Source organism: Stegodyphus dumicola, chromosome 6 (assembly GCF_044657685.1).
Source record: "Stegodyphus dumicola isolate Sdum_Otavi_A_Nest chromosome 6, ASM4465768v1".
NCBI lineage: Eukaryota > Metazoa > Arthropoda > Arachnida > Araneae > Eresidae > Stegodyphus > Stegodyphus dumicola.
The window spans coordinates 210,779,400-210,797,370 of NC_140773.1; the positions used below are offsets into that span (position 1 = coordinate 210,779,400).

At 32.8% G+C, this 17,971-nt stretch overlaps 1 protein-coding gene across 3 annotated transcripts in view; it reads right to left on the minus strand.

Moving 5' to 3' along the window:
- Positions 1 to 17,971, minus strand: part of LOC118186731 (uncharacterized) — a 127,529-nt gene that overhangs the window by 44,067 nt on the left and 65,491 nt on the right. For 2 of the 3 annotated variants that reach the window (XM_035356864.2, XM_085817943.1), the window contains one exon: positions 1,089 to 1,112. The exons of the other annotated variant lie outside the window; for it this stretch is intronic. In XM_035356864.2, coding sequence (XP_035212755.1) covers positions 1,089 to 1,112 — 24 coding nt within the window. The remainder of the gene's footprint in view (positions 1 to 1,088; positions 1,113 to 17,971) is intronic. 3 annotated transcript variants of the gene reach the window in all.

The following is a 17,971-nucleotide window of genomic DNA, read 5'->3' on the forward strand; positions in this document are numbered from 1 at the left end:
TAAACACGGATTCTATCAGCTAGAATTACTCACCAAAACGCGTCAAAAACAACTGTACTTCTGAAATTTTATGCAGTAGTAACACCTGAATTTAGAAAGAAACTGCACTCGTCATTTCTTCACATCAAAATCTTCTTTCATCAATTTTATGAAAGCTTTAAACAGTTAATATACAGAAAAGGGGACAGTTTTCGCTTTCTTAAATTAATTTTCATCAAAATTACTAAAACCTAAACGGATAGCGCCATCAGATCAGAGAATTGGTAGTGATCATGTAATTGAAAATTCATAAGAGAAAACATGAATGCTATTCTTGGGATCCTTTAAAAATGGGGTGACGAACATTTTAGGCAAACGAAATAAAAAATGAATAAATATAGTAGGGTAGTATATATATATATATCATCCAACCAAAATATATATATATATATAGCTTAAAATTTCTTTTATCCTCTAAGCAAATATTCATAATGGGATCTGAGTAAATTAAATAAAGCAGTCCGTTTATTTTCTGGACTCCTAGCTTGATTTATTTGCAGAGAATTCAGAGCTGTTAAGTGACGTGCAGGGAGAACATTTCCATTGGGATATATATGCAATGTAAATAACGTTATGAAGATAAATGAAACCACACCAGGCTTAACCGAACCTACAAAGAGATGCACCAGAGACAAAAGCCTCCAGTGAAACAATTTATTCTAGGGTGTTATTACTAATAGTGAGGCTTTTACATGTAAAATTATGCCGTTCTACTAAAACACTAAATGCCAGTTATTCAAAAAAATACCGTATAGGAAATGTTTCTGACGGATTAAAAATTAAAGCACTAATATCTTAAAAGCTAGGTTGTTTAATCTCCAACCAAAATATATTATGTTAATATATACAGGAAAGTGTGATTTTCAACAATCTTAATTATTAATCACTAATTTAGTGCAATTGAGTTTTCTGAACAGTATTCGATTGAACGTATTATGCATCTTTTGGGTTTTATTGTTTCTAGTTGCAGAATTATTACGTTTTATTGTAATAATCAATAAACTCAAAAAAACAGAAATTTTATTACAATGAAATTTTTAATTTCTTACCTTAGTTTTTGTGCAGTCGCGCATCTGAAAGAAAAAGGAAACGAAATCATCATTCTATACACTGTAAATCAATGTATTGTAGACGCGATTTTGCGTGATCCACTGTAAATGCGTTGTTTCACTTTTCATTCGAGTCTGTTATCATTTGACTAAAATTAAGAAACTAATCTCTCAAATTTACTGTGTTTAGTATTGATTAACAAATTAAGGTATTTAAAAGTAAAAGATGCAGTTCTTAAGAATAGTATTTTTTACTTTTATAGTTAATTGGAAGTGCATTTAAGTCCTGACGTACCTAATTAAAAAGTTAAATAAATTTAAAGAATTATATTACATACTTTTACAGAGTTGCATTATATACATCTTTTACCCCAAGCGGTTATTAGTCTCGAAACAATATTTTGCGTTATTTCACTTTACTTCCGTGTCTGTTGCCATTCTCTAATGTATAAGATATTTATATTTCAAATTTAATTTGTTATTGATTAACAGACTAGGTTATTTAAAAACAATAGCTGCTTTTGTTAAGAATTTTCTTTTTAACCAGATTGATTTAAATAAAATGCATTTAATACACGACATATCTAATTAAAAACATTAAATATTTATATAGAATTACGATATATATTTTTTCACTGTTTAAATATCCATAAGATATGCTATGACGTTCTATAATCTAAATGTACTTTCATCTAATAAAATGTTTCGATATTCTTCCTGAGACAAATCAATTGATAATTTATACTGTTAAATCATATTAAACTTTAAAAAATCTAATGTGTACACCATATGATTTCCTTGAACGGAATATTATATTATATTATACACAATTTTCCGACATTTCATTTAAACGTATTGAATAAACAGTTAACACGAATTTGGAATTAAATCTACTTCGTCGATAGCGCATAAACCACAATAGAATAAATACACTCTTTAAAGTTCACTATATTTATTTACCATAGCGACACTTTGGCGCTAGGTGCACTTAGCAGAGTTACATCTCATTCATTTTATAAGTCAGAGTGCACAAAAGTTATGTCATATGAAAAATTATCATATGCTCTATTCAAATACTATAATAAATTTAAATTGTTGATAGTTCCACGATTATTGTATGTAGGTTAACTAAAGGCATAAAAATCAAGAACAACATAATTCAATCAGTTTTAAAGCAAACAATGCACAATTTAGAAACGTATCAGATAAAAGAAACTGAGCTGAGCCGAGTAACAAAATGGATATATATATATAGATATATATATATATATAAGCAAAAATAAAAAGTAGTAAATCAAAAATTGAGAGACCTAATATATTTATATAGTTCTGGTGCTGCCGATTGCAACCAAAATGGGAGGCAACCAAAATGGTTATTGCAGTCCCATAGTTGTCCTATAGTCCTATTTTTGAGTTATGCGAGATAATACATACATACGTACGTACAGACGTGACGAAAAAAATCTCTTCATAATTTATTTTAAATTAGTTTATTTTTTTTAATTTTTATTTATTTATTTATTTATTTATTTATATTTTTGGTTAAAAAGCGTCCTTTATTCTGTTCCTACGTGCAGATGTCAAGCAAAAACATCATTAAACTGCATTCGATAGCGGTCAAAATGAATATTTTCGTTGAAATATGATACCCGAATTTTTTCTAGATTACAATACTTCCTTTTTACTTCGTACAAGGAAGTAAAAAGGCCCTTTTAGACGACTGTTAAAATCTGAACTCTTTCTAGTTCTTTTGACTTCCTTATACGAATGAAGTAAAGTATTAAGGAAATATTATAAAAAGAAGTATTGTAATTGCGGAAAATTTATCGCGTCATATTTCAAAGAAAATATCCATTTCAACCGCTCTCGAAACCATTTGATCAATGTTTTTGAGTGACATCTGTACGTTGATAAAAAAGATTGTAAAATGGATTTAAAGTGGACTCAGAAGAGACCTCTTTCTTGGCGTACAAATGCATGTATCTCGCATAACTAAAGAACGAGTAGCCGTAGAAAGTTGAAATTTTATATATTTGGGACTGATGGACTCCGTGAGCTTAATTTTTTTATTCTTATATGTTGGTAATTTTTGCATGTTTCGTTAATCATGCAAATTTTGTAGAATTATCAAAAATTTAAAACTTTAAGTACCTAAGTTTAAGTTATTTTAAGCTTAACGAATCGCCATTTGTTTACATCTGAAGCTCAGTAGAATAGTGAATTCAGTTTCTGCGCCTTCAATGTTTTTTTGCCGAGTGGGACCAAAGTAAATTTTCAGTTTTGTGCACCGAAAAATCTGCTTTTTTCGCCCACATTTTTAATTGCTTGTATTTGCGTAGAAACTCTAATTTTATTTGTAAAAATTGTTTTTTTAACTCTTTTAACTGTACTTAGTGTTTTATGTTTTTCTGTATTTTACAATTTTTGATGGAGATGTTTTGACTTTCATGTATTTTTGCTTTGCCACGAAGTGAGAACTGAATTAATTGAATGAGAAATATATCGCTAATGAAACTGGGGATAATAAAAATAAGTTTGAATGAAATGCAGGAAAAAGCGTATGTAATTTAATAGGCCATACAAGGAAGGCTTGTAGTACCCATATCAGATTGTTTGCTCTCAGTTCAGGAAACGTGTTGCGAAGTTACCTCTTGAAGCATCGCTAGGCAAACCAAAATTAATCTTGCATAACGATAGGTATTCTGCGATTATTAGTTCCCAGTTTAGCTAAAAATATATTTTATGCAAGTTTTATTTCTGTGTGTGTTGGTATCTTGGATGATTTGTTTGCGTTATATTTGAAATTAATTGTTGACCCTGTTCTACCAATTCGAGTTTTTTCAAACATTTCTCATATACAGGGTGGTTATAATTAAAATGACCATAGTCAGATCCCTATCGAACGTGTTCTACTTATTGAATTTTGATGAAATTTGGTATATATGTTATTAGGATCATGGGGAAACGATTTCTTCGATTAAAAATAGTTAAAATTGGACAACCAGGGTGAATTGTGGCGCCTAAAGAAGGGCCAAAAAATCTGTCAGAATCATTAAATTTATTCAATTACAGAATGTGCTCAAAGTTCGCTCCATGGACATCAATTAGGTGTTGAAAGCGCATTATAGCGTGTTCAATGATAGCGCGAAGTAACTCTCAAGGGATTTACGTAAGATGGTGTGTAATGCTAGCTTTCAACTCAGGTAAAGTTCTAAGTCCTCCGCCACAAACATGGTCTTTTAAGATTCCCACAACCAGAAACCACAGGGATTTAAATCGGGTGAACGAGAAGGCTAGGCATCCAGAAAAGCTCTGGAATTATAGGATTCTCTCCAAAGTTAGCGCGAAGAAGTTCTTTGACTTGTTGCCCAATGTGGTGCTCCATCTTGCATGAAGACAGTGGTATGCAAACATTACCGTTCCTGTAAAGCAGGAATGACTTGCTGTCGAAGGAGTTCACTGTACCATGCACTTGTGACAGAACACGTTTTAGGACCTTGAGGAGTGAGAGTTTCAAAGAAAAGCTATCCGAGGGTAAAATCAGCAGTAAATCCACTCCATGCAGTCACATATTCAGAATGCCATGGTTGTTGGTGCAGGACATTAGGAGGTGAAGCACCCCTTATGCGGCAATTTTGATTATTCACAGCTCCATCTAAAGAAAGTGCTCCTCATCTGACCATAGAAATTTCCAAGGCAACGCTCCATCAACATCCATTCTCGCCAAAAATCGGCAAAAACATTCAGAGCGTGTTTGGTGGTCTTAAGGTTTCAGCATTTGCACCAAGTGGATCTTATACGGATACCATTTTAAAAGGATCGCAGAATGTTTCGTACTGTAGACCAAGGAATCGCAAACTCACGTGACAATGATCGAGTAGTTGCTGGAGAATAGCGGGAACCGAAGGCTCTTTCGACCACAGCAAGTAGGGACTTCGAGAATTTCATTTTACAACCGGTTTCCGCTCTCTTCCTGGCAGCACACCCAAGTCTCCAGTCTCTTCAAATTTCATAAACTTCATCCTTCAAACCATTCTTCGACATTAGCCCTTTTCGCAATCCCTTAAACGACGATATTCCCTCAATGCAAATAAGCTATTGCAGCTGTTCTGATAAAATAGTTTTACTAGTAAAGCTCGATCTTTCTTCTGTAAAGGCATGATTAAAGATGACAAAAGCATGTAGAATGATTTTCTGTTTCTGACTGCAAGTCTCTTTATAGGTTGACTAATTTGAAAAAGGAATTTTTCAAAATTGCGATCTAGTGGTCAAAATTTGATCTGTCTTTTATTGCAGAAATCTTTTCCCCATAGTCCATATAACGTATATATCAACTTTCATCAAATTCCGATGGAAACAAAACAGGTTCTACAGGAGTCTCAGTAGTGTCACTTTAATTCTAACCACCCTGTACTTATTTGTACTGGCAATACCATATTCCACGAAAATAATTTTAAAATTTCGATGTATATATTTTCTGTTTAATGTTGAATTTTTCTCCTAAATCCTTATTTGACGGTGAAACTAACTGTAGAATTTTAATCTTTATACTATGGGAGAAACTTAAAACCGTTTTCAAACGGAAGGCTTTTCGTAATTTCTAGCGTAATTCAGCAAATTTTGGTCGTTTTTAAAATATTGTCAACCTTTTTAGCTATCGTGAGTTGCTAACAATGACGAATTTTTGAAAGTAAAAACTAATGCTTTACTTTTATCCAATCCGTGATTTTATGTGGTGATGAGTTCAGATTTCTAAACCAAGTATAAATTTGAATGTAATTTCAAATATTTACATCTATTCTCCTTCCTTACTTATAATTAACTCGAAACCAAAAATAAAAACTTTAGTGATCTGCTCTTTTAAATTTTTGCTTACTTACCGATAACTTGTATTTAATTTATATGTATTCGTAGGTTGTTGACAAATAAGCAGTTATAGGTAGACTGGTCCATAATTATCATATAAATGGAATATTAATCAATTTTCTTGTTATATTTCAATTTTCAATTAATTGTTAAAATTATGTATTTTAAAAATTGGCTTAGAAATTAAAAGTAGGGTGTTTTTATAATTAACAGAAATTTATAGATGTCTGTCTGTAAAATTTTCAAAAGAGCTGGCTTCATTTTATCCTTGAGAAATACCATTATTTTTAGACGCATAAAAAGCGGAGTAATTTTTGAACCTCCACTTTCAGTTGTCTATTTATAGCAGGCGTCTGTTAGTGGAAAATATCAACCATTTATTAGTACAAGAATATTATGAATATGCCTCATCTTCGTAAAACAAGCGTTTAGCAAAATTGCCATGCAGATTTTCCGAACGGTCCATATACAGATAGTCCGAACTGGACATACATCTTTAGCCAGAAAAAGGTCCAGGATAAAGGTCGTAACAAATAGAAGATTGCATTTACCAAGTAATGATCCTAACTGCTATCAAAGTAGTCCCCTTGGCTATCTATACACAACTGCCAACTTTTGTGGAGGTCTCGGAAGCAAGCAGGGGAGTTTTCAACTGCGATGTGTTCAAGCTCATTTGTCACAGCCCGTTGGATGTCTGCAATAATCTTGATCAAGCTTTCCTTTCAGTCACCTTTTCACTCACGGAAACAAGAAAAAAATCACAGTAATCTTTGACACAAATGTGGGATCACATCTGGCTAGTTTAGCAGAAATCTTTCGTCTTTCCTCTTTTGTTCATCTGTTAATGAATGAGGGACGATTCTTGCATTAAGTTTCCATTTCTCTAAATCTTAGAGTAAATTCTTATGACATACATTACGATTCAAATTCATTTCTTCTAATATCATATGCACAGTTACATGACAGTCTTCTTGCAATAACTGTCTTACACGCTCCACGTTTGCAACGGTATGTGCTACAAATGGGTGACCAGCTCTGGAATCGTCTTGCACTGAATCTCTGCCTTCACGAAACCTTTTGTATCACTTGCAAACACGACTTCTTGAAAGTAAGTAATAAAGTAATAAGAAGATATGCATATACTTGCTTAATCGTATTCCATGTTTCACTAGGGGTTTTCTCGAGCTTAACGCAGAATTTAATGCTCACTCTTTTCTCACAATCAGCATCCATTGTGTCACCTTGACGAGTGCGACAACAATCCGTGCAGTGTGTTGCTAAGCACAGCCATACTACCAAATAAGTTTGCGTGGAAACATGGCCAAGATCATATCGAGTAAAAATATATATATACCACGTAACATGAAAATAACATTTATTCCTTTTTAGTACTGCAAACTGAGAATTAAAAAAAAATTGTCCTGAAACTTTTTTCTGACAAAGGATATACCTTATAACGACATTCTCTTTGTTGTAGACTATAGAATGCTTAACGAAAGCAAAGTTTTGAAACCGCATTTAACTGATTCCTTTTGATGACCCTGTCATTTAACAGCATATCGTTATAAATCAATTAACGGGTCGTTATATCACGCTACGTATTTTCATGTTATGGTGGTAATGATGAATAATTTAACCACTGTTATGCGTTTATAATATTATAGTCTGTGCTTTAAATTGCCTAAAATTGTATTAATCATTGAATCTTTATTTTTTCGGTAATAAAAATAATCTATAATGAAGTGTTTTCAAAAATAATTTGTAATAAAATTTTCGAAACTTACACCTGCTATTTTTAGCCCAAACGGGCGTTAGACCCAGAGGGTTTTTAGTCTCAAAACGGCATTTTGCGCTGTTTCACTTTCTGCGTTGATTAACGTTTCAAGCTGTTGCCACCAAATATTATTGCCATATATTACATTTAAAGAAATTAAATATTGAAGAATCTGTGTGAATGCATGAATGTTTCTAGCATTGTGAAAAAAGCAATAGCACCTAGAGTCATCAAACTTAATGCAGTCCTCCAACCCAACAAGGACATTTGGAAGCCCGTATTTTAACTTTCGAATTTGTTTTATTAACTATTTAAAGTTTTGTAAACCTTTAACGAATTTTTGATTAATAAACTAAATGATTTCAAAGCCATCAATGGCAACACTGTACATTTTTATCTCCAGCGCGCGAGACTGTGCATCGGAAATTCTAAAGATATGCTGCTTTAAATTTTTTGCTGTTGAATTGAATTTTATGTGGTTTAAGTGCGAAGAATATGATATTTAATAAATAAAGTTAAAGAAACACCTTTGGGTAATGCACAAAATGTTGAGCGTAATATAGAATCTGAAAGCTTTCAGATTTTGTTTATCTTATGTGTTATGTTTTTAATTTCTTAAAATCGTACTAATCATAGCATCTTTCTTATTGATAAGAAAAATAATCTGTGATAAAGTGTTTTCAAAAATAATTTGTGATAAAATTTTCAAAAGATAAACCTGCTGTATTTTGCTTATTTTAGGCAAGGTGAGTTTTATTTCCGATTCTTCTTCCTACTGAGTCACTCGAGGAAAGTCTCACAATTGTTGCTGTCTTATATCATTCTTGAAATGAAAGTACGGTCATTCATACTGAATGCCTCGTAATTGAAAGTCTTTGATCCTTGTTCTCCCTGTAGTAGGGTCGAGCTCTGTAATCTGTGACACTTTGATAAATGAAAGGAGGAATGAAGAACTCAGCGACAATTGTGTTTTCTGCCCTCGACTATGTTCCCTGGATTTTCGATGCTTGAGTTTGGGTCTCTGGCACAGTAGCCACATTTGGCCAGATCCTTGCCGGATATTTTCAAGTATGTACATTCCTCGAAAATAATTGGCATCGCAATTTGTTTCATTAATTATTGATTCCAGTACTTCATTTCTAAGTACAAAATCTTGCAAAATAAGATAACGAATTTTATGAACGCATAGTTTAATTTCATAAAATGTTTTACGTACTAAAGGTATTTAAAATGTAATTTTACTGTCTTAAATCAGTTATCGCCGCACATTAACTAATTAAACTCAAATGTTTTAGAAGTTAATGCAGACATAAAACAAAAGTTGATAGGTGGGATATTACAGGTTTTGCCTTGACTATAACGGCACTCATTATTAAATATCCAAGTAGGGAATTCAAATATTTTTATGCACATTTTTGGAAGCTTTGGGCATAAAATAATGCAATGTTCAACGATATAAATGTAATAAATGTTTTTCGTGTTAATTTTTTTCTCTTAAATTAACATATAAAATGTTAGATTCGAATTTAAAAAAAAAAAAAAACTTTTAATTTAAAAAAAAACCTTTTAATTTTAATTTCAACATTAATTAATTAATGTTGAAAAGAATTTCCAGTTCTGCATTTTATTTTAAAGAATTTTACTATAAGAAATCTATATTTAGGATCATTGTTCAAGAACATTCAAGTAAAATGATTTCTCAGTCGCTTTATTGACAAAATAATTGCTTATACATAATCTTAAGCATGGTCTCCAATGACTGAGAACTATCCATATATGACAGTATTTTAGTTTAACGTATGAGTAATATTTTCTTGTAAGAAAATATGAAAATTGTTTTTAAGTAACATTAAAAAAAGTTTCTTTGAAAGTTTTATTAGAAACTGGGCTGATAATATATCAAATCAATTGTTTCTGGAAGAATAGCGTCTAAATTGATGTAGCTATAAGTTCTTTATCTTAAGAAAATATCCAGTTTGTTTCTTGTAGCACTTCGAACAGGTATTGTTTTGTTATAAGTAATATAGTTATTTTTTATAGTGAAATAAATGGTATAACGATGGTATAACGAAAAACATGGTATAACGATTTTCAGCATTATCATTCCACTATTCTTAAAATATTTTTGTCTGAATATTTTTCTGCCACATTTTAAAAATTATCGCTTTGAATATTTTACTGTAGTGACTTCAAAATATTTAATTGTTCAACTTGAAATAATGCAAATACAGAAGTCAATTGCAGAGCACCAACAACACCGATACTCCAGGTGTACTGTATGTTCTGATCTAAAGGTGAGATAGGCACAGGTTTCTGTTTGATTAATAGTAGATAGAACACCAATAGTGATTCAAAAAAAATTGAAAATGGGCAACTCAGTATTTCATGTCTAGTTAGTAGTATTAACTTTTAGAAAACCAAAGTCTTCGTTAACCTGTATGCTTAAAATACAAAAACGCCCATCCCCGTCCATTACCCGTTCCGTCCCGTCCATTTCTTCCCATCCCAGTCGATTAACTCACAAAGAGGTGTGAAGATTTCAAATGACATCCTTTCTACTTCCTAAAAAGGAAGCTTCCATTAGCCTTTTAGGATAAGCTGTCTGCAGTAACGATACAATGCATTTGCATGCAATAAACGATACAATGCATTTGAGGAAACTGCACCTGCTACTACATAACTTACGAGGAGGGAAGGAAACAACATCGCAATCTTGGCCGATTCTGGCGGTTGTGGTCGTTTGAATGAAAGGTCATCTCAAGGGGTTTGGCTTTTAAAGGATTAAAACCAGTTCAACGCTGCATTTTCGATAATGGTATTATATTTAATTTATACTGATCCTGGATTCTGCCTGCAAGTCGTCAGGAAGGTAAAAGAAGAAATTGCATTATCAGATTTTTTTTGTCTTAATCAGTGAGCACTCGGCCAAAACTTCAAGGTGTTTCTACACGTCCTAGAATTTTCAGTCACAAACCAGAGAATGAGGTATCAAATTTCACAGTTTTAGATTCTAGTGTAAAAACTGGTACGTATCTTATTACTGGGTTCACTTTTCGCGCTTCAAATATCCTTATAATCTCTACAACTTAACTAACTTTTTAAAAAATTCTTCACTTTAATATTACAATTTAAAATAAAGTTTGATTCTAGAATCTTTATATCTTTTCAAAATTTTGAATCATTTCTACAGCATGCATACATCTATCATTCACATCAGTTATCAAGTTTCGCACTTTGCGAGGTAAAGTCTTTAATTTACCTTCTTAGCTAGTTCTCAAAATTCTGCCGATTGACAAAGCAAAAATCTTTAATCTACCTATTATTAATTACCTTTATTAATCAGTCTTTATTTTTTAACAAACAGAAAAATTAAAACGAAATAGACATATTTCTTAATTATTATTAGTCTAAAGAGGCTTTGTCCCCGAAGGATTATAGTTTTCGTTTTGCGATTATGCGTAGAGTCATAATAAATGTCCTTTTTACTTTTCAAGCTGTTTCCACCAATTGTTAGAGTCCTGCATTATATTTGAAGATATTAAATAATGAAAAATCTGCACAAATGTATGTACATTTCTCGCTTTGTGCTAAAACAACGGTACATAGAGCCATCGAATTTTGAATGACGCAATCCTACTGCGAATATGGGCATGTGGAAGAAAAATTTGAAATTTGGATTTGTTTTATTATCGATTTCCTATTTTGTAAAACTTTAACGAATTTTTGAGTAACAAACTCAAGAATTTCAAAGAGAGCAATGGCAACATTCTACGGCAGGGAAAAAAACTTTTTATCTCCAGCGGGCGCAGAACTGCATATCAAAAATTCTAAAGATATGCTCATTTTAAAATTATTTTGCGACATTGCTATTGAGCTGAATTTTAAGTTCAAAGAACATGATATTCAATAAATAAATATAACACACAAAACGTTAAAAAAGCGGCCCTTTGGACGTAATTTAAATTTTGAAACCTTTCAGATTTTTTTTTAATTTTTAATTTATTATTTTATCATGTGTCAAATTGATATTTGAAATGCATTTGGTTTATTATATATCCAACTGATGATTATATAAATTTTGAACATTATCGTAATGAGTAAAGTAAGTTTCCAATGTCTTTCAATTGAAAGCAGGCAAGAGGAAAAATTAGCAACCGCCTTCACCGGACCACGGACCTCTGGAATACCGGCCCAGCGTGCAGAACCACTACACCACGAAGGTACACTAGGAAGGTGGGAGAAATACCTTATAACATTCTCGCTAAAGTGGTGGAATCTCAGTATGGGCGGGTATTATTCTGAATGGCCGCATTGATCTGCATATTTATACCAGTTAACAACGGCTTCGAAAATATATACAGGTCAGATTTAGGGATAAAATCCATAATGTCCTTGTAATGGATTTTAATGCTCGTCTTCATCACGCTGTTCTTGAGCGAGAAGGAATCCAGTTCATGGAGTGAGTGAGTTTTTTGGCGCAAAAACCAATGATGATTATGATGCGCCAAACAAATGGTGGGATGACCTAATTTAGAAATGAAATACTTATGAATAAAAATTATTAAAAAAGCTACATGTACCAAATCCAGAGGATCGAGTCATATAAATAACCTGGTAAAAGCACACATTAAAATACAAAACAAAATTATACAATCGTTTATTTTTAAATACTTTTTAACGTATTTTCGTAACTATACTTTTCTATTTCCTAAACGAAAAAGAATTGAAATCTTTAGGATATAAGTGTCTTACGGAAGTATGAGAATAAACTTGGAATTGAATATATGGAAGGATATAATTATATCCATTTTCTGCGTTTAGAATGGGAATTAATGTACTCTTTTTACTTCGGTATAAATATTAAAATTACGATCAATTAAACCTTCATTTGTGTTTCCTACACATCTTTGTTCGAAAATGTCTCTTCAACTAAAAGTGCTCATTACTTTATGTCAGCATTCATTTTTTTTTCTGCTGCGTTCCTAATCTTCAAAGGTGATAAAAAAGAACCTACAGCGTGAATGTTTAATTTCGTTTATGAAAAAAAAAATAGAATTATAGGGGAAAAAATAAGAAATTCTGTAATTGCATTTTTGTTTATTTTACCTTTTCCGTGGAGAAGCTTCTTGTCATGCCACCCGAAGAATGATTTCTTTTATAAATGGAGCAAATATTCCATTTTATCCCAGTTTCTATGGAAATTTATACGCAAATGTGTGAAAAAACACAAGAGATAAAATTTAATCCTTCCGTTTATTTAGAAACCACACAAGAAATGTTTATTGAAATTGGTTTCCTAACTGCGATAGTTTCCTATGCAAATTAAGCTGTTTCTGATATTAAAAATTGCTTTCCTATCTTCAAACACATCTCTGGTTTTGCATAAAACTAATCTACTACTAGCATATTATAGTTAGTAAAATTTCAATATTTATAGCATTTATGCTTTTCAATATGTGCACACGTGTGTAGAGACTAATTCGGTAGTGAAAAACTACAAATACCAAAATCATTAATGTTAATTTGCATGGTACAAATAGATATGGAAACTGAATCTAGAATTCGTGCCATTTTCAGTACTCAAATCGCTTAGCAGGTTAATAAATTATATTCCCTGAGAGGTAACTATTTAGCATAAGCTTTAGAAACAGAAATAATTCAATCTCGTTGGACGCTAATTTTAATTTAATGAAAAAAAAATATACAAGGGCTTTTGCCTCTACGAAAGACATTCGTAGAGGCACTGGTTTGGTCGATATTTACATTGTTCATTGGTGAAAACCCAAAATGACCATGTCGTTGACAAATTGCCCTAGCATATGAATTGCGATATAAATTGCGACGATTCAACTGTTTTCCCACTAAACTGTCGGTGAATTGCTTTAAACGAGTGCTGTACGTGTTACCACTAAAATGAGAAATCAGTTATTCTGAAAACTGTCTTGCTAATCGGCAGATTAGCTAAGATGATCCGTTAAAGAGCGGAAATTTGTTCCATTTCTTAAATTACATAGGTAATCTCCAGATTACCTAGATAATCTGCACTTTGCTTAATAGGCACTCGTTAAAGTGAAATTAAAAACGCTTAAAACAACCGATACTTACACTTTTAAAATTGTTGATCGCGCCGAGTTTTAGAAAATGTTACTGCAAATCTAAATGTACCACAAATAGATGTGCTTGTCACAAAATCCAATTGCCATGTAATTGAAAGTTCACCAATCTTTAACATGCACTAATTAAGTGAGCATAATTTTATCATATGTTTTGCAAATCCATTTCCTTAATTGTAATAATATTTTAAACCGTGATGATTCAACATTTTAGAGCTGTCACTCCTCATCGAAATATAAGCTCTACTGTGATTTTCAACATTAACATTAAATTGTCCAAGAGTTCCTGCAATAACAAAGTGTATTCCCGATGAATGACGCCTTGAAGCTTCTGGAGAGTTCTAGGTGGCGGCTTCGCTGATGCAAATCCCATACATGTTGCATCAGATTTATATCCGGAGAATACGCGAGCCCTTCCATGAGCTGGAACAAGTTAAGACATGTAAAGGCTAGAATTGAGCATTGGGAATTAACTAGAAATAGTAAGGAGGAAGTTCTTTTGACTCGCCTCAGAATTAGTCACACTAGAGTGACACATAACTACCTTTTAAAAGCTGAGAATGAACCTGTTTGTTCAAATTGTAATGTTTGTCTATCTGTCCGTCATATTTTAATTGAGTGTCCATATTTTAATAATCTTCGTCAGAAATGTTTTAATGGCTGTGACTTACCTCTCGACCGTTTAATCGGAAGAGAGGTCAATTGTAATTTATTTTATTATTTAAAAGAGACTGGATTTTATTATTTAATGTAATCTGTTCAGCAGATTTTATTTTGTATTTTAATGTGTGCTTTTACCAGGTTATTTATATGACTCGATCCTCTGGATTTGGTACATGTAGCTTTTTTAATAATTTTTATTCATAAGTATTTCATTTCTAAATTAGGTCATCCCACCATTTGTTTGGCGCATCATAATCATCATTGGTTTTTGCGCCAAAAAACTCACTCACTCCATGAACTAGATTCCTTCTCGCTCAAGAACAGCGTGATGAAGACGAGCATTAAAATCCATTACAAGGACATTATGGATTTTATCCCTAAATCTGACCTGTATATATTTTCGAAGCCGTTGTTAACTGGTATAAATATGCAGATCAATGCGGCCATTCAGAATAATACCCGCCCATACTGAGATTCCACCACTTTAGCGAGAATGTTATAAGGTATTTATTTCTCCCACCTTCCTAGTGCACCTTCGTGGTGTAGTGGTTCTGCACGCTGGGCCGGTATTCCTGAGGTCCGTGGTCCGGTGAAGGCGGTTGCTAATTTTTCATCTTGCCTGCTTTCAAAAAATCCTAATGTCTCTACAATGTTTTTCATGGATGTTTTAAAGTATGTTTCATGAATGTGTGTTTTGCTATGTAGAGGTTAAGTCTAAATGCAAGGTTCACCTATTATTTTACCGTGAGTAAGTATGTAAAGGCCCCTTACACTATCTATCCAGATTAATATCGCTTTCCTGGGGTCTACGGTACCGTTCTGTTGCTGAGGTGCTACTGTTGTTTCCTCTAACCGACATCGCAAGCTTTGTGACCGCTTGCAGTGTAATCAGTTGTCCTTTCTTATGTTGGTACTTAGGCTGGTGTGCCATTTACGCAGCTGCCTATATTATAAATTAAACATTGTATACACGCGATGGCTACAACAGAAATACATTATGCTGTTGCTTAGGTAATATGTTAGCTTGTCTGGTTTGGTTGGGCATGCCATTTAACTGCGTATGAAGTGATTCCATCTTCATCACACCTGCCCATTAGTTGCTTAGAGATACATAAGCTTAGCTCCTTGTACTACTTACGAGTACCTATGTCCTACTTCATGTTGTTAGAGCCGCTTAATGCTTTCTTGTAAATTTATACACGCAAATATTTTATTTGTAATTAATTGTTTCTTTTGCTGTTATTAAAACATAGTTTTAGTGGCCTATTTGCGCTGCATAGCTCTTTAGTTAGATCAGTTAGAAATTCAATAATGTTCGCAATTTTATTCATTAAGTGCTTATTCTGGGTTCATATCTTAGGAATGGAATTATATCTCTTTCTGAATTTGGCTTCTTTAGAAGAAGTGACTCTGTTAATAGACAGGAAAAAAGATGATGTTCAAAGTGATCCCTTTCTCCATAAGCAGGAGTCTTTGAAGAGAGATTACTTGCATAGTAGTACGTGGCAGAGAAGCCGTGCCTCTTGATACACCATGTGATCAGTCTGGTAGCATGAAGCGGAGAGAAGTTAACTTTGGCAAACAGGATGTAAACTCTTCTCCGTGTAAATCACTCTGTAAATAAAAACGATATTCATCACTAAAGAGAATTTAACTCTAGTCTATGATACTCCAATCACCTTGATCTCTGCAGCATTGGAATCAGACGCATTTAGCATCCTAAGTTAGTGCAACACAAATCGTGAGTTTCTTTGCACATAGCCTTTTTTATGCACTCCGTCACTCACGACGCATCTGGATAGTCGAGTTTCTGCAGCTGCAGCGATCTACCTTGAAATTTGGGCTGACTTTAATAGTCTATTTCTTTTTTCAATTATTCCTAAATAATAGTCCTGAAAAACCGCTGTGTCACGTTTCTGACCTCAGTCTGGTTGTCTGCATACATCACCAGTGCCTTGAAATCATTTTTAGGTTCTTGATGCATTTGTTAGTCTTTGAATTATTTCTAAATTCTTGATGCTTTTGGCTACTTTGAAGTCTTTACAGACTTTTGTCAGTGTCAGTCCTGCTTCCATTCTCTCAGTCGAACTCCATTTTTCATTAAAGTGCCTTTTCGGCGACAAGATCCATCTTTCACACGCAAAAACATTTACCCAACTATAGGTACAAGCCTTGAAATCAGAATCTGAAGCACCTCTTTGCAACATGTGACGGAAGAACAAGTACAGAAATTTGATTATTGTTGTGCATCGGAGATGATTACAGCCGAAAACGTCGCGGAGAAAACAACGCAAGGTGAAAATTGTTGTGGTAAATGTTTTCTCTACGACGTTTTCGTCCGCGGTGTTTTTGCCGCGATGTTTTCGGCAGACACCATCGAAGATGAATCCTGTTGGGCGAAGTCATAAAATCCACCTTTAGCTACCAACTATCCACCTTTCACCAAATTTTACTTAATAGAATTAATATAAATCGAATTTTATAGTTGTTCCTTTATTTTTTTCTAAAGTGTACCATCTTTTTTAAACGCTTTGCATACTAAATAACTTTAAATACGTTTACGAACTGAAATTTATTTCAAACAAATATATTTTTAGCTTTTATCAGCCTCAAAATGATTTCATTTAACTGAAATAACAAAGTTTTAATTCTAAAAAATATATCTACTCGAATTAATTTCATTTCTAAAAAGCAGTTTTTTCAAATATCAATGAAAATAACGACATTTAAATTGCAAGGGCTTACCCAGTTTTACTTATTTTGGTTTCATATGCTTGTGTTCATACAACAATGTTGGTTTCATTTTATTTTCCTTTCTCTCATGATATGAACTGCGTTTTGATGTGCCTAAATTGTTACTTTCTATTTCTACTTAGAAAACGTTCTTCCTTACAAAACCTTCGGTATAATTCTTGTTTTAATGTACACCAAAATGCTATAAATATTTTCTCATTGAAAGATGAAAATTGAATTTCTTATTTCTGTTGAACATACTATTCATATATCTAGGTACCGAAATTCCAAACAGTGTTCTTGATGTTGTTTTTAGTTACAGAACGATAAGTAGATTTATCCATCATATTTTGTTTCATTTCTCCTAGTTGCTCTTTCTGAAGAGAGTTTCGCCCCGCGTTCCTCTGTTCAGCGTCATCGCTCTCAATGATTTTTGGATCGATTTCATCCTTCTATTCATTTAGCTCTTTTTCACCTTTTTACGTTATACAGATGTCTTGACATACGATACGGATATTCAAGCCATTCGTTGGCAAGTTTCAAGGGTTGCTTTTAATTGTTATTTGTACAACAGTTTATTTACGAGACATTCTTTAAAAATTATAAATCGAAGATTTTTTATTTGGACTTGAAATGAAGATAAAAACAGAGTAATGAAAATACATAAAAGGATAATTGTTACAGTAAAATGAAAATATTCTTTTAAATATACGAGGACCATCCAGGAAGTAGAT